At 38.7% G+C, this 22,563-nt stretch overlaps 1 protein-coding gene across 3 annotated transcripts in view; it reads right to left on the reverse strand.

The window, feature by feature from the left end:
- Positions 1-6,646: 6,646 nt before the first annotated feature.
- Positions 6,647-22,563, reverse strand: part of LOC143293679 (ras-related protein Ral-a-like) — a 30,301-nt gene continuing 14,384 nt past the window's right edge. The window contains exons 4-6 of one of the 3 annotated variants that reach the window (XM_076604837.1): positions 16,583-16,757; positions 12,022-12,182; positions 6,647-9,472 (exon numbers count right to left, since the gene is read on the reverse strand). In XM_076604837.1, the coding sequence (XP_076460952.1) occupies positions 12,030-12,182; positions 16,583-16,757 (328 nt within the window). In that variant the 3' untranslated portion in view covers positions 6,647-9,472; positions 12,022-12,029. Of the gene's footprint in view, positions 9,473-12,010; positions 12,183-16,582; positions 16,758-22,563 lie in introns of all 3 variants that reach the window. The other 2 variants (XM_076604836.1, XM_076604838.1) reach the window with 2 other exon arrangements.

The following is a 22,563-nucleotide window of genomic DNA, read 5'->3' on the forward strand; positions in this document are numbered from 1 at the left end:
CACTGCTGCATAAGTGCAGACACATTCAAGATTAATGAGAAGGACAGTATGCTACATTGCTGTATAAATTAACACTTAAAAACAAGTATAAAACAACGATGAAAATACAAATACAACATGCTTCAAGCCGTGACACTATAGCTTGCTTCATTTTCTGGAACTGACAAGATGGTTGCGTGTAGAATTTTTCAGTTTGACATTATCTTGTTCTAGCAGGACCATGATTCATGATGACCCAGTTTAATGTCAAAACTAAATCACATGGAGCACAGATACTTAAAGAAGAAAGGTAGTGAACCTGAGATAGTAACATATCAGAAGTAGGCAATGAATACATGATCACGAATTTCTTGAGATGCCAGCCACTTGGGTTTTCCTGTACCATGTGGTCTAAGGTGACATGGGAGGCCTTTTTACGGCATCCATCTTTAAAGGCTTTACTCAAATACTCCACTTCCACTTCAGAGGCAACATGGAAGTTGTTGACTGTGTGCGTGCACACACACTCAAACAACCATTTTGTTAATATGAAAGGAAACACTCATGGAAAACCCTACTGGCTGGCATCATCTCTTCACACAGCAATGAGCTTTGACCTTATCAATGACAAGGGCACATGCAACTGAAGATGAGAATAAGTACATTTGTGTAATACAACTGTCATGACAAGCAAATTCATGTTTTACCTTGCATACATCACACACTAAATAAAAACATACCATAACTGATATAGATACAATGCAGAGATAAGACAACAACAATATACACACGTGCATATGACCAGATTCTGATATTGTGACATCTGGATGTCTTAAGATCTGGTGTACATCACACCGCTCAAGAAATCAACTTAATCTGTGTTATAAAGCCGAAGTCCCATGCAACCGACTAAGACACTCAAGTGCAAAGAATAAATAACATACTGGTTGTGTCTGATCAAATACATATTTTAAAACAAAATCAGTCATGCAAAAAAGACCATCATCTCTGACTGTACAGTTTACACTAACAACGAAATCCCACTGACTGCAAAACTGAATCAATCATAATGAAACAATAGAGAACACTTATCAGCCTCCCACCCTCTTCTCTCCCTCCCGAACCTCCCTTGAACAAACATCATCACCATACAGCTTCTCCACTTTCCTTACTTTATCTTCAGTGTCAAGGGCATGCCACACAGATAATCTTCACTGCTTGCCAGAACACCCTGGACCATTCTCCCTCAACAGAAAGTGAGGTTCTGGGTAATCATACACTGCTGATCTTTTGAATGGACTATATGAATGGCACAAAAATCTTCAAAACTATCTACATTAATTATGTATTAAGTTGTAACCAATAACCGCTCTAATCACTCACAATTTTCCCCCCGTTTTTTTTTTCTGGTATCTCCTGCGGCTTTACAACCCTCACTGCCTGGGCAAAAAAACCCAACCAAACAAAAAAAACAATAAAAGGATCTATATAGCCAACAGCATATCCTCTTAAAAACAGCAACATACACCCCCCAAAAAACAAACAAAAACACAAAAAAACCCCCACCCCAAAACACACACACACAAAATAAGATTAAAAGGACCTAACAAGCCTCATCTCCCTCTGTCAAAACAGGGTATTAATGACTCCACAGTTAGATGGATTCCCATATGTGCTGACAGCACATGAAAATGTTGATAAAAAAAAAAAAAAGAAGAAAGAAGAGCAACTTAATTAAGTCCCTTCACAAACTACACTGACATGTAATCTTCACCTGAACTGAACAGCCAAACACACACACACACACACATACACATGCCACGATCTGTGCACACACACGAGGTACAGGCACCATGCGTCAGCATCAATCCAAATGCCATGTTAAAAAAGTATAGGGTGACGGGGGGAAAAGAACAACAATAAACAACAAAGTCAGCCATGAAGATGAATGAACCAGCGTTATTGATCAGACACATGACCAGGCAAGAGAACTGACAGTCATTGCCAGTAAACATGACAAGAAAAAAAGAAAGAAAAAAAGATTTTATCACCACTTCACAAACCTTGCATAACACGTAAGACATACAAGAAAATTTTTTTTGAAATATCAACAGAATATTTAAATGAGGCAGTGAATCTGTGTGTATATATGTATGTCTAAAGTGAAGTCTTCTGGTCTGAAAGTTAATAAAACCAGTAACAACAGGTCAAGGTTAACGTATCAAAATACTGTACCAAACCAAAACTTCCCAGTTTGACCATGTCAGCATTAAACTGCGTGCATGTTTATGTTCATGAATGTTCATGTTTGTGTGTATGTGTGTGGGTGCGCGCGCGAGCGTACATGTGTGCATGAGAGAGGGAGACACAGGAGTGAAAACAAGAGGGAAAAGACTGACAGGACAGAAAGAGTGAGAAACGGAGAGATGGAAAGCAAGAGAGATCATTATCCAGTGGTGTGGTGACAGAGATCTAAAGTTTGTACAAAGCACCATAAAAGGCAAAACTAGCAAATCACACTAAGCCAGACTTCAACAACTAACATTTCAACACTTTACCGCAGCATTAACATGAATGAACAGACATATGCTCAAGTCTCAAAACAACCACAGCCAGCAAGTTAGGAAATACATACAGGTAAGAGAGACCAATGATGACAACACACTGCTACCTGCATTGAACAATGTAGTGCATGCCCCCCAAATCATCATCCCACTGATGCTCTTAACACTTACAACAAACATACAATGACATAAGTTAAAAAAAAAAAAAATCATGACCACCACTACCACTGTCAAGAATGGTAATGAAATGCGATGAAGCATGGAAGTAGTATAATGAAGGAAGGAAGAAACAAACAAACAAACATCACTGAACGAATGCCAAACTCAAACACACACACACACAAAGAAATGGCCAGGTTCAAATGGGAATCCCTGATTCACCTCTTGCCTCAACTTGGTCCTCACTGCACACTGAATAAACAAGTCTAATATCACACCTACATGCACATAGAAGCAAGACATACATACAATAATACATACATCTGTACAAGTGGGTTATGTACAACATAGGTAAATAATGCAAACTATATACATGCAAATGAGGGGATGTGGGGGGTGGGGGAGAAGGGGCAATGGGGTGCTGGGAGCCTGGGGGCAAAGTACATCTACTGCAGCAGAACAGAATACTGATGAAAGCTTACAAAAATATGCTTTTTTTTTCTTTTTTTGTTTTGTTTTTGTTTTGCAAAGTCATCAGCTCTACACAGAATCATTTACTTTGAAAAAAAAAAAGAAAAAAAAAAGGAGGCACCATTTCAAAGTATTTCTATCTTCCGCATGTACATTTTCACTGGCCAGAAAACTGGTCAAATTGCTTGGATAATACAACAACCTGGAAAGCCTTCAAGATTCAAAGTGTTAACAAGTTGCATGTGAAAGACAGCTACACAGCTACTGAGCCAATCGCAGACCACCGACCACAACCAAGGCAGGAGTTTGTTTTTCGTTTGTTTGTTTTCCTCAACAAGCAGCTTGCAGACAAGAGAACATGTTACACAAAGCAAAAACAAAATTAGAAATTTAAATCTGTGACACCAGCAAAGGGAGTGCAGATCACTGTATTTCTCTCAACAATTAGCTAGAGAAAGATACATCAATGGTGAAAGTGAAAGCTTAGGGTTTTCTTTACCCCTCTCTCTCTTTCTTCATTATTTTATTCTCTCCCTGTGCTTACAGGGCAGGACGTATGGGCCATAAGCTAAGGGTGAGGCACCCTGAAAGAAAACTCCAGCTGAAGACGGTGGTATCGGGCCACTGACGCAATTAAAACCACGATACCACGCTTCCATGATGATGCAGTCCACAGAATCTCGATGTGGCGCTTGACCTTCAGAGACCCGCCGGGGAGGCCGGGCCCTGTGCCTGAAAGGGGCCCACCCCAAGCAATCGGTGGTCGGACAAGGAAATTCCGCATGCCCATGTGATGAAGGAGACCTCATCCTCCTGCTGGGGCCAAGCAAACAGTACCACCCAGAACACTCAACATTCTCCAGTGGAATGCAGAAGGGGTGCATAAGAAGAAACTTGGCCTGGCAGAGAGGATGCACCAAGAAAATATTTATATTGCATGTGTCCAAGAGACACATCTGACCATAAACCATCGCTTTCAAGTGAGGGGTTACGAGACCATCAGGTTGGATCGTGAGGAAAGAAACAAAGGAGGGGTGCTTGTCTTGGTGCGTAGTTACTGGTAATAAGTGCTGGTAAACTCTATGCATCTGCATGTTACTAAATCCAACTCTGCTGGATGACAACCACACTATTCCATGAGAGAGGGAGGATAATTATGTATCGTGTGGACAACTTTGCATCGGGACATTCTATATCCAAGTCTCTGATTCCTGCAACCTATCAAATGAAGTGTCCCATCAGAAAGTTTTGTGCAATGCTTCAAATGAAAGCAATGCATTCAAAGTTAAAAATTAACAACTGTGACAACAAAAATCATAATCAAAAACAAACAACAAAAAAGACCTCTCACAAGAAAATTTATATGAAAACAATTTATGTGATTCTGTCTTTGCTGTTCTGCTTAGTGTTTTTCAGTTAGCGATCACCACCAAAATACCAGTAACTCTGAAAAGGTGCAGCTAGAAGGCAGCTGTGACACTGAGGATCAATGATGTAATACTAACAAGGGAAAAAAAGGAAAAAAAAAAATTCAAAAAAATCTGATGTATCACCCCAAGTTCAGGGGCACTATGGATCTTCAGCTCAGATACGTTCCAATGAGGTGATATTTCTCTTATCAGTGCTTGATTATCAGTATGGTTAATGAATTTCAAATTTCTTGGCATGCTGTGAAGGAAGAAAACGGGTTGTTCCACGAATGGTATTTGAGAGGTTCGTCCTTGCCATTTTTCATTCTTCGACTCAAATTTACTCATCGATGACAATCATGGCACCTTTTTTTTCCCGTTTTTGTTGTTGTTGTGTGTGTGCTGCCATTCATCCAGTGTTAATTATGATTTTTATGACCATAAAAAAGTGCATGATCCGTGTATGTGTACCAGTACATGTTTTCTGGAGACATACACTTTTATTATTCTTTCAAGATCTGCTGTCACTGAGCCTGGAATTACAAAGTGGATGCTGCTTCATTTCACATTTAATGAAAGATGGCATGTGCCTTTAGCAGAGTATCTCTCTTCTGAATCTAATGCATGAAAGTGGTTTGGGGGGGGGATGAGTTTGGCAAGGGAAATAAAGTGTTTTACAAAAGAAAGTAAAAAAGGGGACTGGAAAATACTTATTTCTCAAGAAAAAATAGCAACAACAAGAAAGGCCAAATCATGCACTGTACAAGGATGGGACCAATATCAATTTAAATCGATTGTCAACAGAAAATGAAAATATTACAAAAGAACTGATATTAGAATGCCAGGTATTGTGATTAACACAAAAGGTAACTCTTCATTTAGCTTATTTAAATATTGCATTGAGGATGAAATTTCTTAGTTATTCAAGAATCATTACATAGATTAAATAATGTGTTTCAAAACACAAAATACAAATAAATAAAACTGGGAGTACACGAAGTGTGTTGGAGAGGGAGAGAGAGAGAGAGAGAGAGAGAGAGAGAGAGAGAGAGAAGCAAGACTGAAGGCAGACTTTTTATTCATCCCTGTTTATCCATGTTACTTATGTGAACAACTGGTGTGACAGCATTTTTAAGTGTCCTTTTTCAAAATTCAGTGCTATATAATTATAAATACATTTACGATTATTTACTATTATAATCATCCTTTTTCAAAATCCAGTGCTGTATAATTATAAATACATTTATGATTATTTACTTTTATAATCATCATTACTAACATTATTATCACTAAAAGCATGCAATGAACACACAAGAATGCACACACACACACACACACACAAAGATCATGTTAAAAAAAAAAAGAAAGAAAAGAAAGGTGGGTACTTGGGAGAAAAACAAAAACAAAAAAACCCACACACACGCACACATGCATTTCATTCACTGTGAATAAGAAGTAGTGTTAATCTCGAAGAATATGTACAGACCAATTTTCCCCATCATGTCCGAAAAGAGGATTGAAATAGTTTTTGTCATTGAAAGCAAACCAGGCTCCAACACACCACAGACGAGGCAAACCAACGAAACAAGCTCAGCAGCTTATCATAAGATCTCTGATGCTCTGGACACATTCAAGTTACTCAGGGAAAACAGTTTCAGTTTCACTTTCACTTTCTCAAGGAGGCGTCACTGCGTTCGGACAAATCCATACACGCTACACCACATCTGTTGAGCAGATGCCTGACCAGCAGCATAACCCAACGCGCTTAGTCAGGCCTTGAGTGCATGCTTACATATTTGTGTACCTATGAAAGTGGATTTCATTTTACGTAATTTCGCCAGAGGACAACACTCTCGTTGCCATGGGTTCTTTTTCAGTGCGCCAAGTGCGTGCTGCACACGGGACCTCGGTTTATCGTCTCATCCGAAAGACTAGACGCTCAGTTTGATTTACCAGTCAAACTTAGGAGAAAGGGCGAGAGCGGGATTCGAACCCACACCCTCACGGACTCTCTGTATTGGCAGCTGAGCGTCTTAACCATTCTGCCACCTTCCTCCTGGGAAAACAGTTAACATACACACAAAATGCAGGCATGTGACAAACATGCTATTTTTTCAAGTATTTTTTTTAACATATGTTTAGGATGAAGATCTATATGTATTATATATATATATATATATATATTTATAATGTATCTCTTTATTTAGGAAACTATGTTCTTAATCCATTTATCTTTTAAGCAGTTACTCATGGGCTTGCTTATGAATGAATCATTCATCAAAGACATTTTCATAATTCTAAAAGCTCTTTCTAAGGACCTGAGTTCTGTATTCTGAATGAAACAAACAGTAGAAGGTTCTCATTCCACAGTCAATACAAGTATGAATGGATACATATTCATGCTCCTACATATGCCTTTACACAACAATTATTTCATTTCATTTCAGACTATACCATTACCTTTAAGAAAAAAAAAAAAGAAAGAAAAGGAGACGCACACAAAGAGCTATTAAATGCCAGTCCCAACTTTTTATGGAGTTGGTTTTCTTTTCCATGTCTAAAAAATGTGTGCACCACACATCACACAAACATCCACAACCGCAACCTGAATTTCTGTACTGCAGTTCTTACCATGGGGTGCGTTTCGGAAGGGATGGGGGTGAGGGGGGTACAATGGGAGCATGAACATGGGTGGAAAATGTCACACGAAAAATGCCGCAATATGTCACTAAAACTTGTTCATGCTTTTTTAAACAACTGACAAGAATTTAGCATACAGAACACACAGAGAAAGAACAGAGAGAGAGAGAGAGAGAGAGAGAGAGAGAGAGAGACAGACAGACAGACAGACAGAGACAGAGAAACTGTTATAATCAAGATCAATAATGAAATGAAACATGAACAGAATAGTTTATTTCTGTTCGGCTCAATGTCATCTCCTCTTTCTCTCTCTCCACACCTCCCATTAAAATAATAATGATAATAAAAAAAAAAAAAAAAAAGTGGAGAGAGCTTTCCCTTTCTCCAAAACACAGCAGCCAAACAAACAACAACAAAAGGGCAACAATTAAAACCAATACAGTAAAGCAAGTAAAAACATGCACAGAAAAGCCAACAACGATGAACTTAAAATCCAGAGAAAAGACTGATTTTGTACAGTTGATTTTTACACCTGAAGACCAAAATTATACGGTTGATTTTTACACTCTCTCTGAAGTCTGACAGTCTATACCTTTTTGCACCATTTTGCCAACAGTTTTTTTGTGCTTTTCTCACACTAGGGTCTGGAAATTCCTGTTCAGGAAAGGGAGAAAAAACAAAGTGAAGAAAGATGCACAAGAACACACATAACCAAACTTTACAGGTATATTCTCCTTCCCTCCCCACCCCTCTCCCATCCTGTTGCCTATCTAATTTTGACATTAATGATTAAGTATGCTCACGAAAAGCATGTAGCATTTCTTCCAAAAAAAAAGCTACAGCCACAAGCTATTCTCGAATCTTTTCACTGGAAGCGAAACTCCTTCACAGTTTTTTAGTTATAGTTCTCAGCTGGCACTTAAAAAAATAAATTATAAATTAACATTATCAACAAAGAAACCAACAAAGAAAAAGACAAACCAAAAAGTGGAACAAGTTACAACAAACCATCCCAACCAACCTAATGTAATGTCATTCAATCTTTTCAGCAAAGTGGTTTTCAATTTTTTTTTCATATTCAAGTTTCCATACCCAAACCCAATCACAGATGTAGAACTTGTAATCAGCTTCAGTTAATTTGTTTAGCTGGAACAATCTTTCCAACATGACAGAAAAGAAAATGTACATCCTATTACTACATGTATTCTTAATTTTTTTTGCAAGCAATACGCACATATCTTTAGTCATGAAAACTAAAAAAACAACTATAGGTAGCTGGAAACAGATACAGTTTTTGAAGAGAACAAGTAAAAATGATATCATTATTTTCCTTTTTCTTTTTTCTAGCAGTAAAAAATCTTATGAAACCAACAGCTGATCTAAATTGTGCTTTAAAGTTCAATCCACTGAACAAGTTGTAATGTACATCTTTTCTAAATGCAACTGTCAAGAATAAGAACTGACAATCATGTCAAAGACATCAGAATTTACAATTATTGTCACAAAATGGATTAATCCTGACTGGATTCTGATAAAAAAAATACATATAATAACTTCATTAATGGTTTCATAAAATGGCAGGTTATGAAAAGAGAAGAAGTAACCAAACACAAAATATCGAGGAGAATTTCCCCAACTAATTAGAAAGCTTAAAAAGACTACTCTCAAAGGGATTAAAAAAAACAAAAAACCCCGAAGAAAACAAAAGAAAGAAAAGTAATCAAGCAAACAACAAAGGTAATTCAAGAGGTGTACACAAAATCAAACCTGATCCAATTCTTCAAGTCTTCCATCTAATTAACCACTTTTTCTTTTCTACAATGTGTCAGTGACTAAGGCTTAGATATGAGATGTGATCATGTCTTTTCTGCCACAAGAGATGTCGACATTCAAAATGATTCCAAATGGAAGGTGGTCAGAACAGCTAACGATGGTTTGAAGATGGTGACAATACAAAACCACTGTTGTGCTCCTTGTGGGGTGTTGGATAAAAACAAACAAACAAACCACAAACAACTGAACGATACTTTGGTAGAACTTTGTGACAGCAAACAATGACAGGTGTTCACAGTCTGAGCTCATCCCCATGCTCACTTGATCGCTCGCTTCCTTCACAGCTAACACACCCGCACAGACACGTTACAATATGGTACATTTTCGTTTCTTTTCGCGCTTCTTCAGCTTGCCGTTGTTTTGCCGGATGGCTTCCATCTTCCGTGAGCGGATCTCTCGCATCAAGTCGTAAAACACCTGCAACAGATCAGGTGTAGTAATTTTCACACTGGAATGCAAAAACATGTGACGTGTACCTTTCTACCTCATTCTTGTTTCTGGCAAGCTCATGAGGGGTATTTTAGTTTGTGTTCAGCTGGTATACGGTGGTGCTATAAGTGATCAGTCAGTTTTTGTCTATGGAACTAAATACTGGTCTCTGTCAACCAAAATGAGAACAGTACAAAGAGCATGCAGGGTATTAACAGAAAGAAAATCAGCCAAAGTTACTCAGAGTGAGAGAGAGAGAGAGAGAGAGAGAGAGTGTGTATGTGTGCGTGTGTGTGTGTGCGCGCACGCATGTGTGTGCGTGTGCGTGTGTTGTGTGTGTGTGATCGCACATGTAAGTGAGAAAAAACATCAATTGTTCTCTTCTACATGACTATTGCAACAGATTCAACTTGACTGACACAACATAATCATGATAATGGCAACATACCAATCATGCAAGAGATTGCAAAATTACACCCTGAAATCACCCTGCATGTATAAAAATCAGTTGTAACACAGGCCAAAATTACATGACATCAATTAAAAAAACAACATTAAGTCTAACATTCACACACAGGCACTAAACAAAAAACCAAGGAATTAATCATGTTAACAAGAGAGGAAGAATACAAGAAATCCTCAATAAAATAAAGTCTGTGACCTGAAAAGAAATGTAAGGGAAATGGAAGAAAATGACTGTGTAAACACACACATACACACACCAAAACTGACTAAAATTCCCTCTGCACCCTCCAATGCACAGGATCACACAACAGTAACCATAATAACTTTGAACCAAACCACCTGGAAACCATACATTACACTAGTGACATACATTATCCCACTGATCATGTATCAGACAAGAGGAAAGCACAAAGCACTGTATACCCCAACAACAACCTGAGTGTTTCTGATAAATCGCTGCACTGCGGCACATGCACATGCATACTTTTCATCAGTGACATGGTAAAATGCAGCAGTAACACATATACAGCCATCCTCACCTCAATGCTAGGGACATCTCTCTCTCTCTCTCACACACACACATACGCATACAGACAAGCGCAGTGCACACATTTCACAATGCCACATGCTGTGACCCAGCAGGGCACAACAGCAAGCACTGGTTCATAAATTTCTCTGGTCCATGTATCATTTGTATCAACTGCACATGAGGGTCATACTGGGGAAAGAGGAGGAGGAAGAAGAAGAAAAAAAGGAATACTGGCAGCAACAGCAGGCAGTGAAAGGAAAAAAAGGAACTGGAGAACGCCACTGAGTGATGATGGTGGGAGGGCTTGTCAAAGGAGGGAAGAGGATGAGAAGAGGAGGGGGAAAGGAAAGGATGGGAAAAAGGGGGAGAGAAAGGTACATGGAAAATAGGTCAATATATGCATGAATTAATAAATCAACAACACTGAATGTGAACTTAACATGATAGGTAGGTTTCTTCTTTTTTGTTTGTTTGTTGAGGTAGATGTACAGAATGAAAGCAGTTGCGATAACCCTTCAACACCAAGATGCATTTTATCATGATAATATAAGTTTTCAGTTTTACTTGTTTCTGAAGCATCTGAAATGAGACAATGAATAATAATAACAATACATAGAAATTGTTGACTGACTAGATGCAATTTTTTTCTCTCTCCAGTGAGTGGCTCATAAATGTAAGCTCATCAAACATTTTAACGTTCACCCCAGAATTTTTTTCCCCCTCAGTTTAACGAGAGGCACAGAAGTACAAAATAATGAAGAAGAAAATCATGGCAGAATGTTTATCTTCAGTTATTTTCTCCTTAACCTGAAAAACAGGTTTTGAACATCACATTTTAATTCTTTGTGTGTGTGTGTGTGAGTGTGTGTGTGTGTGTGTGTGTGTGTGTGTGTGTGTGTGTGTGTGTGTGTGTGTGTGTGTGTGTGTGTGTGTGTGTGTGTGTGTGTTGTACTCTGCGTGCGTGTGTGCATGTTATGTGTGTGTGTGTGAGACACACAGAGAGAGAGAGAGAGAGAGAGAGAGGACATGATATTCAAGATGTCTGAATGCTTCCAGTAAATTACAATTCCAGAAAGCACAAGCAACGTGTGGTGCAAAGATAAGCTAGGGCCTGGAGTGAGCGGGAAGTCAATCCTCAGAGCTTTCTGTCATTTTCAAATGAGGCACTGAGAGCTACACTTTTTGGTGCAAAGGTTACGGCATCTTGACATGGCTAACCATCCATACTGTGTCCAAATGAGCATAGCTTTAAGAAGCACAGCTTTCTTTCTAATTTTCCTTTTTTTTCTTCTTTGTCTTTTTTTTGGGATTGAGGGGATGGGAGTGGGAAGGGAGGTGCAAAGCCACATGGGCAAAGAGAGGGCACGGTGGGGTGTGGGGTGGGGATGAAGTAGCAGATGGACAGGTGAGGGCAGTGCTTGTCAATGCCATGTGCTTCTTTACGTGAGGGGTTGGGATGCTGCAGGAATTCTTTACATCTCTCTCCTGGAGCTCCCATACCAGAAGGAAAAGAAAAAGAAAAGAAAGAACACCTCGCACTCACTCTGGCATTTAAGCCAGAATGCAGCAGCCCTGAGAGTCAGACGGGCTCTTGGGTTTTGTGGCTTTGGAGCCGGCCTGGGCACCACCACGACTGTGGGGCGTGCGGTGGTGAGAGGATGAGGATTTATACTTCCCCATCTGACGCAAGAGATCATAGAACACCTGGAATGTGGCAAGCACAGCGTACGCACTGATCACTTCTGAGGCACACCTGAGTACTATTTCCATCATAAATTGACAGAGAGAGATATAGGTTCTACTAAAGCTAAGCACTGCAGCCAAGCTTGACTGATCTCTCACTATGGCTGCTTGCAAAAACAAAAGCAAAATGATCAGTTCAAAACATCAGTCACAGCGAAACAATCAAGGATGCATACACAAGCACACACATGTATGCACATGCACACACAGCAAGGTGACAGCATAATAAAGAACAACATCACTGGGCTTCATCATGAACCAGTGCTAACACTCTTGATGTAGCTGAGAATTTGCAAAATGAACAATGTATCATTTGCAAAATGAACAATGTATCATATTTTATCTACAGCCATGACTGAGAAAGTTACATGTAGACATGGACACTGTTCAGTTCAAGTTCATGATACTCCTGTTTTTCTTTAATCTGTTTGAAATACAAGAGAAAGTCTCAGAGAGAGAGAGCAAGTGAGATCGAGAGAGAGACAGAGAATGAGATATATACAGGCTGCAGACAGTGCTGTAACAAAAAAATGAACCACACAAACTGATGGTGAGGGAAAATTGTAAATGTCTTTCAATGGCTCAGTGTGTCCCAAATGGACAATATCCCAATTGTAGGTTTAATGTTCTGGCATAAGCTCAACTTGATTAAAATACAATAAAGATAAACTAAGCTCCCTCATGATGTAAGCTTACCAAATAAAACACAAAACAACAACAACACAAAAAACAACCGACAATAAACAAACAAAAATGCACAGGTATACACACACATGAACCAGGTGCCACTAACTGCTGTATTGGATTTTACAACCAATGAATCAAGATTATCTAACAAATGAAACCTTTTCCTTTCTGAGTTAGAAAGAGACAGAAAGAGAGAGAGAGAGAGAGAGAGAGAGAGAGACAGATAGAGAGAGAGAGAGAAAGAGAGAGACACACACATAGAGACAGAGAGGGGGTGTAGGGGAGGGGTTGGGTGGGGGTGCAGGAGAAGGGGAGAAGAAAAGACAAGCGCACAGAGACAGAAAGATATCACTAAGACATAGTGCCATGGATACTGTGGCACTGGAAACACTTGGAATCAGTAAAGCACCACAAATAACTTTATTACAAGTGTATTTTTACATCATTTTACAACCAAAATAGAATCAACATCCCCCAAAAATGCTTGCACTGGATTTGCCCATAAAAAAAAAAAAAAAAAAAAAAAAAATCTTAAAAAGGCGGAGAGGAAGAGGGTTGGCTGGGGGTGGGCAGGTAAAAGACTGTATCCAATCACAAGAAGACCTGGTCTCTCTGTGATAAGGTATCATGTTTTTGGAGCCCAAGTTTTCCGCCCATCCAAATGGTGCAGTAGATTCACAACCCCCACCCACTCTGCTCAATCCAAAATCTGTGAGGATGAGGCAGGCATGATTGCCAATCTCTCCACCTCCTACACTATTGCCCCATTCTCCCTCCATCTTTTCCTGTTGGCATCAGGTAGTAATAAATTATATTGAAAGCACAAATGTCCGAAGTGTGTTCAGATGCACTGCTTCTTTCATTAAGTGTGTTGAGAATACCAGCGTGTTAGGCAAAGTGTTGTCAGACTATACTTTGGATATTTTGTTTTGTGAGCTTGTTTCTTTAGTTGCTCAAATACCGACAGGTTGCAGCATACACATGCAGTTGCAAACATGCTTTTTTAAACACACACACACACAAACCCAACTGTGACTGAAATGGTACTCTGCTGCTGTAAGAAACGTGAACAATTCTTGCAAAAAATGCAGAGTGCGTGGTAACAACTGCGACAACAGAAAAGCCAACAGGATAGTTCAACATTGTTAGCTGCCACAGGAAAGCTAACATGTTTCTTACAACTAATTCTATTTGCTGAATGCTGAAAATAGTGAAAGAAAATATTTGGACAGCTTTTTGAACAAAGGCAGCTGCTGATCAAGCAGCAAACAGTACACTATCAGAGCTCCACTATTACACCCTGTCCCCTCTCCAGCTGTTCAAGTGATGGGTGCATGACAAGAGCATGTTGAGATGTCAGACAGGCTGTCAATGGGTCAGTGAACACCACAGAGCGATGCCTCAGGAAACTGGAAATGTCAGTCGAGTGGCAGTCAGGAAGTTCAGCAGCTGATGGCCTTAGACCAGGACAGAACAGACTACAGAACCATCCTTTGGCACTTGACAGGAAACTATGTGTGGGAGGTGAAATGCAGCATTTCTCCTCTTATCTAAGGCATGGGGCGCCAATGCACATGGAGAGGGTCTTCTAATGTGATGTGAAAATGTTATAGGGGTTGTTATCATTGTTTGTAAGCCATGCTTTCCTTCTTGCTCAGAGATCCCAGAGTTGGGTTGTAAAACCTTGCCCAAAAACATGGGGTGCTGATAGTTGTATAGGCATGGGCTCTTGGCATGCTAACAAAGTGGGCAAGAATGCATTTGAGTTTAGTGAGTAAACAAATGCTGTGGCTGCTCTGTGGCTGTGAAATATCTTTGCTGTGTGCTGGTTGGATACTGTTTTAAACAGAAAATTAAAACAGAACAAATAATATTATAACAGACTCAATGGAGGTTGTTTTTTTTAAATGGAGGTGGTTTTTTTAAATTTTATTTTTTTTTATTTATCAGTGCTGACAAAAGGAGTGTTTATAATTTCTATGATTAGCCTGCACATCACTTTTTGAAATGTATTTAAGATCCACTGACACATTAGCAGCATGAACACATTTGCATCACATTTCAATTTTACAGAAACAAACCATATATTATCAACATTCAAACACCTCTTTTTATCAAAGCCCCAGCAATGAAACTGAATATAAGATCAACTATGCAATTACACTGATGAAGCGGTCCCTTCTCTGACAGTTAAAAACAATGAAATGGTACATATTAACACTGTTAACAAGTATTCACACACTTCAACAAGTTTTACCAAACATAAAACATGACATTTTAACTGCCACACATGCATTCAATATAAACTTTTCAAAGACATTAAAAGAAAATTAACGTATTAACTATTCAGACAAATGTTTCTTAAGTTCCATAAATTCCATCTCCAGGCCGTATAGCAATCCTAATTCTGTGTTACCAAACTCATTTTTTTTAGAACAGATTCACATCAAGTTTCATTTTCTTAATTTGATATTTATACTATATATTTTGGTATGTATCTGATTCTAAGTAGTACTAATAAGATATTCATTAGTTACTGTCGAAAACAGTAACTGTTCTTGTACTGTTGAAATGTTTATGGTGAAGGATGTTGTGAGCTTTTGATGAAAGCAGTAATATGGAACAGAAATACCCCCCACACCCCCCAAAAAACAAAACATCACCAGCAGCAACAAAAAACAAAACCCAGTGTATTATCTTTTATTTTCTATTGTTTTTTTCTTCTTTTAGAAATACCCTGACAAGAGCTCTGTACCCTCCTCAGCAACTCTGCTAAAAAAAAACAACTGTCCAAACTTAACATCTCTTTGTTTTCACAAGCTCTCTTTTATCCCCCTTCATAAACAAACAGGCTGTGTGTGTGTGTGTGTGTGTGTGTGTGTGTGTGTGTGTGTGTGTGTGTGTGTGGTGTGTGTTGTGTGTGAGTGAGTGAGAGAGAGAGAGAGAGAGAGAGAGAGAGAGAGAGAGAGAGAGAGATATTCCTGCCGATTATAGACACAATGCTGGTTGTGTGTGGATGTGATGTGTGGATGTGATTTGATTGTGTGTGTGTGTGTGTGTGTGTGTGTGTGTGTGTGTGTGTGTGTGTGTGTGTGTGTGTGTGTGTGCATGAACACAATGGATACAATAAATATGTCTTTGTGTATCACAGTGATATTGAGGATGAAAGAGAATGCACGTGTGGAGAATGAATTGTGTGTGTGCATGCATGGGTGTGCACATGTCACAGTGTGTGGGAGAGAGAGAGAGAGAGTACTAATACGAATGGTTTATTCAGCAACGCTTTTGCCAAACCCAGTCCTCTTTTTTTCTTCTTTTTTTTTAAATAGCAAGTATGATGTCAGCGCAATTTCTCTTATTTCAAATGTTGTATACAGGTACAAAGTTTTGAACAGTATCAGCATTTGTACAAGAGAGACATACAAATAAGTGAGAGGGAGAGAGATAGAAGGGATGGGGTTGGGGGGATAGGGGCAGTCAGAAAGAGATTCAGAGACAAAGGGACACTCTTAAACAGAAGGTAAAACAAATAAAATGAAAATTAAAATAAAAGACTGACCACCACAAAGCTTCACAATGCAAAAATACACCAACCAACTGATCTACCACACCACACACAACCACAATATTCTAACCCCCCCCCAAAAAAAAACCCACCATTCAAAACACCTTACCTTGTCAACATTCTCACAGGTCTTGGCTGAAGTTTCCACATAGGGAACCCTCCACTCCTGGGCCCGCTTGAGGGCCTCGTCTTTGGATACCTGCCGCTGCTCCTTCAGGTCAATCATGTTGCCCACCAGCAGGAATGGAATGTTCTCATCGCTCTTCACACGCAGAATCTGTTCCCTGTCAAACATGGACAAACACACAGGGTTGTTTTCCTCTGGAACAACCTGCCAGAGACAGTGTGGTGACTGCACCCTTGGTTGACACCTTTAAGAACAGGCTGGATTATCTCTGAAGAAATCTGCCCATCCTGTACTCACCGACATGCCAAGAACAAGTAGCCTAAAGACAACGTAGTTTATTTAGCTCTTTATGCCTGCCATACATGTTGTTAAGTATACAGTTTATTATCAAACTCTACGTGAGCTACACATGTTGCTAAGTATGTAGTTTTCCACTCGGCATAATCTTGAACAGACTCTTTGGAGGTTTCTTCATCGATAACACATGGTTGGGAGAGACATATTTTTGTAAAACTAAAATGTCTGCTGGTCAGGGCCCAGAGGCAACTTAACTGAAGTGCATGCCTTAATACCAAAACAAAACAGAATAAAGAAGGGGAAATTTTTTTTTCATTTTAAATCGCCCAACTCTCAGGTCGAAATCTATATGATAAATACTCAAACCCACGCAATACAGTAAAGAATACTTTGCAGAACAGTACATCATAATGTTGGAAGTTACAGTAAAGTCTGTTAACATTTGAAAAGCAACCTCACTCATTGATGCAATAAATATGAATGCCTTTCTGAACAAAAAAACAAACAAACAAAAAAAACCACTGTTGAATGTGTTGTTCGATCAGTTTCTGAAAAGCAACCTTAACTGCTTAAGTCTCCTTTTTCTTTTGTTTCCTATCAAGAAATTTTATTTGGATTTTATAGAATTCAATGCTTTTGTGGCTATCTGACGTGATTCTGATTTCGAAAAAAAATACTACATGTTTTAAGTTTTTACTGGCATTCATGACATAAGTTTATAACATCTTTCGGTTCCTGTTTCCAACATTTACACTTTTTTAGGTTTCAGCTGCAATACAGTTTTAATCCACCCCCCATACCCTCAAAAAAAAAAAAGAACAAAAAAAAAAGGAGAGAGAAAAAAAGTCTGGCATTACTTTCATAAAGCAGCAACCTTTCAAGTTGTCCTTTTATCTAATCAAAGATCTATTTTTCATTTACTGGAGCACATGGCATCTAGTCATCTTTAATCACCAAAACTAAATAACAAACAACTTGAATTTATCTGCACCCAGGTGTTTTTTCACTTTTTTTTTTTTAATACTTTTTTTTTTTTTTTTTTTTTTTTTTTTTACCACTCAATATTCTTGTGAGTTGTATGTATATTAATATCATACTTTTAATGATGGGTCAGGTTGTGGATACAATGGAAATGTTAATTTCACATTAAAATTTAAGATCATGTGTCAGGGCTATACTACACTTTTCTTTTCATAATATCCGGCATCAGTCAAACTGGGCTCAATAGATAGACACCTGCAATAGCGATGAGGAAATCGAGCAACACTTTTGTAGAAGGATGCATCCATCAAATGGACAATACTGGTCTGTTCTGTACTGAATCCATGGCTTAATCAGCTCAAGTGGACAATACTTGACTATTGAATCCACTGCTCAATCAGCTTAAAGGAGTTGTCCATGGTTAAACTCAACAATGATCAATACAATGATTCTGAGTCTGATGGGTTTTAAATTCAAGACAGTACATACTACATGAAGTGACCACAAGAACACAACACAGTGGCTGGTTAAGGGGCAAGCTGCCATACAAACAACACAAACTGGACAAGTGGCTGTGACTGAATGGATGTGTCACATTGTGCAAACATTGTTTCACAACTGCATGTCAGTATGAATGAATTAGAACATTTTGAAACATGTTTTCAATTAAGAATAAGCAAACAAATGCTGACACAAGCAAGAACCTCCACATTATATTATGAACATTTACATTACATTACTAACTTCAGTTAACTTAAGGGCATGACTTCTATCATTCTGTTGTGTAAAAACCCTGTCTTCAGTGGAAAAAAAGAAGAAAAAAAGAACCCCCCCATTCAATTCATAGACTTCTCCTCTGTAATTTGAAAAATCATACAGACGCTTCAGATTCGCCCTAAGTCTGACTACAATTATGTATGAGATGCCTCACCACTGCGGACTGACTTTTATTGATAATTCATAACTGATTAGTCAGGAGGACCTGCTAAACTACTGATACACTGATGACCTCACCGAGATTTCAAAACCGTATGTATAATTAAATGACATTTATGACACTTTTATCAGTTCTAACATATTCCATACAGTGATGAAATTTCAAACTGACACGACTCAGAACAGAAATGCAAGCACTCTGCTAGCAAAGTCATGATGGGAATGAGCACACTTCCAGAGGGGAATGATGGAAGTGGATGGGTAGGTAAAGGAAAGGATGGAGAGAGGGGGGTGGGGTTGGAGGGGGGAGGGTTGAGGAGCAGCAGCAAAGTGATTCTGCAGTCAACCCCAGGTAAACCTATTGCTTGTATGGGAAGGGGGGGATCAGCAGCTGTGGAGAAGGTAGTTGTAGTACCTATTCATGTTCAAGTCAAGCACCAACATGTTAAACACAGCCGACAGGTGGAGGGGCTTCTCATCCTTATCTCCTCATACCAACACCTTGCGGCCTGAACCCCTGGGCTGATATGTTTACTTACCGGCACAGCTGGAAGCCAACTCGGGTCAGCCTGGCTTGGGACCTTGCTATTACTGCCCTCCTCATCTTTATGCCCCCCATGCCCCTCCCCTTCCTCCTGTTTCAGTGTTTGCAGTTAATTTCTATAAAATCAAAAGTCGATAAGAAAGAGAGAGAGAGAGAGAAAAAAAAAGAGAAATGTGTGCCTGACTTCTTGTTGTATGTTAAAAGTTTGCATTAAAAAACACAAACAAAACAAAAAACAAAAAAAACTCCTTGTTAAGTTTGAGCTAGTTTAAATTTAAGTTGCTTTGTAAGCTTGTTTTAAGGTTGCTTTGTAAGCTTGTTCAAAGTATTCCATTATTTTTACAGAACATTTCTCACTCAACAATATTTTGATGCAACTTATACTTTAATATACCAAGTTAATAATTGCAGACTTTGATGAAGAATTGGATAATGACTGTTGTTATTACTACTTATGCATCTTAAGAATTACATGGACTTGGTATTTATTTTTAGTGATGCTGATCTACATAGTGTAACACTGCACTTCAACCCCGCTAAGAAAGACGAGAACTGGTATGGTTTTCTCTGTGTGCATATTGGAAGTTGTCATGTGTGTGTGTGTGTGTGTGTGTGTGTGTGTGTGTGTGTGTGCGCGCGTGCGTGCGCGCGCACATATGTTGATCATGCACTGACAAAGATTTGAACAGACATAATCCGTAATATATGAATAATGTGGCCAGACATACAGCATATACATACACATACAACTATCAATTACTATTTTGGTAACATTTTCAAAATGGTACCCTGCACCCACTCTAATACCTGAAAACAGACAGCTTTGAAGTGAACCACCCATGCCCCTCCAAAAAAGCAACCAACCACCACAGACAGAATCAATACAGTATTGTATGCTACAAAACACACAGCTCCAAACACAAGTTGGCCACATCTGATCTAAATTCCCCAAACGGCATTTTTCACAGCTGTACCCCCAATCACAAGCACGATGTCAGTGCACCACAATGTCAAGGAACTGCTTTGCTGTGTGTGTGTGTGTGTGTGTGTGTGTGTGTGTGTGTGTGTGATGCTCACCTCCGGGTAGTGTGAAAGATTATAAATGGCACGCATAGCATGCAGTATTTATAAACTTTACAGGACATTTACACACAATATTTATCATTCATCTTCAGCTCATCAATAAACTTAAAAGCTTAATTTTACACAGTATATATTCAGGCGCAGTCACCAGTTGTGAAAGTGGGTTAGCTTGGCTGACAGTCAACTAGAAGGATGTTAGTTTGGGTCTATCAGAGGTGTGATTTTCATGATAATAACAAATGAATGCAACATGCATACATTCTAGACCACCACATCTGTCAGTGACTGAGCTGAGAACACTGACCAGTAAAACACCTTTCAAACAGTTCCATAAAAATTCAGTGCCACTGATTACAGACTGCACCGGCTTCAAATGACAGGAGAGATTTAACATTATCTTCCTTAACACAGACAAATTTTAAGGCAGCTGGTAAACAAAAACATTATTCTTTTAACATAAAAAATAACTATAATTTTTTTTTAAAAATAGTGCAACAAATTCATATGCACATGTTGTTCTGAGAAAGAAATCTCACAATTCTATAGTGATGTTGAATACTATTAGAAGGATGAAATCTTTATTAAATTATTTGTAAAAATCTCAACCAGCCAAACTGTTCAGGTTATTTGCAACCTCTCTCTCTCTCTCTGTGTTGTGCTGTTGTGTCTGTCTTCATGAGCTTGTGTGTGTACGTGTGTGTCTATGTAAGTGTGTGCACATGTGTGTATCTTTGTGAACAATTACTGTATTATGCAACATTGTAGGCATGTGAGTCTGTTTGCATGTATATTTGCATGCATGCAAGAATGCATAAAGTGACATGGTGTAAAATGATAGGTGTGTGTGTGTGTTTGTGTGTGTGTGTGTGTGTGTGTGTGTGTGTGTGTGTGTGTGTGTGTGTGTGTGTGTGTGTGTGTGTGTGTGTGTGTGCAAGATGTGAGTGATAACAAACAGCTAATATGTGTGCCAGACTGTTACGCCTTGTCAAATTCTGGCATGTCTTTTACTTGGATCTTCTTTCACTGAATTATGTTCTGAAACAAAGCTCAACTAAAAAAAACAACAACAACAAAAAACAAACAAAAAACCCCAAACAAACAAAACTAACACACACACACAAAAAACCCCCACCACAGAAAAATACGAGACAGGTAGGAGAGAGACACAGAGAGAGAGATGGAGAGAGAGAAAGAGAGGGGGGGGGAGCAGCAGACAAACTCAGCAGACAGTTGTCATATCTTTTGAATTCCTGCCACGCAAACAATATTATATGTCATTAATCGTATCATTTGGCTTTCATGCAAAATCGCACACTGACTGAAAGATTATCTTTCACTGATTGTGTGTGTGTGTGTGTGTGTGTGTGTGTGCATGCCAGACAGTATTAGTTTTGCAATAATTTTGTTGGATGCAGTGTCTGTATGCAGGTCAGTACTGGAGAAACATGCATCTGTGACAATCCGCAATAGTGCATATGAATATCTGTTAGTGGATACTGATTTAACTACAATGAACATGGAAAAAAACAACATGAATTGATGGCAAATCAAAGGCAGACATGTTTACTGACAACTCTTTTTATCTAGCAGAAGAAAAAAATCCCAAGGAAAAATTTCCAACAAAAAAATGTTATGTAATTGAATTGTACAGCACTTTTTACATAAAAATGCACAAAAATATACAAAGCATGCAGTGCAGATCACTGAGCTTATTTTTGGCCTATTCATAGGTCTGCACAGATCTGCAGAAAACAGTATTTTGTGGCATAACTGAGGTGACAGCAACTTTTTTTTTTCATTACTGTGAACTTAAAAATTCCTTAAATAATTGAGATGTATGAAAATAACGTGATTTAATCAGTGTTATCACCTTGAATAGAGTAACCAATCTATGCGCCAAAAACTTAGATTTAGATATCAATTTCAGATGTGAGTAGGGGGATGCGTTTTGGCCCTGTGGAAAGCTTTCGAGTAAGCGCACAGGGTTCAAAACCCACCCCTGTATCTTTTTTCTTTCCCTTTAAAAAAAAAAAAAAAAAAAAAAAAATTGGTTCATACTATTCAATACACAACACATTTTAACGATAGTATGTTTTCTTCACGATTCCTTTGTTGGACAAAG

Source organism: Babylonia areolata, chromosome 19 (genome assembly GCF_041734735.1).
Source record: "Babylonia areolata isolate BAREFJ2019XMU chromosome 19, ASM4173473v1, whole genome shotgun sequence".
NCBI classification, from domain to species: domain Eukaryota; kingdom Metazoa; phylum Mollusca; class Gastropoda; order Neogastropoda; family Buccinidae; genus Babylonia; species Babylonia areolata.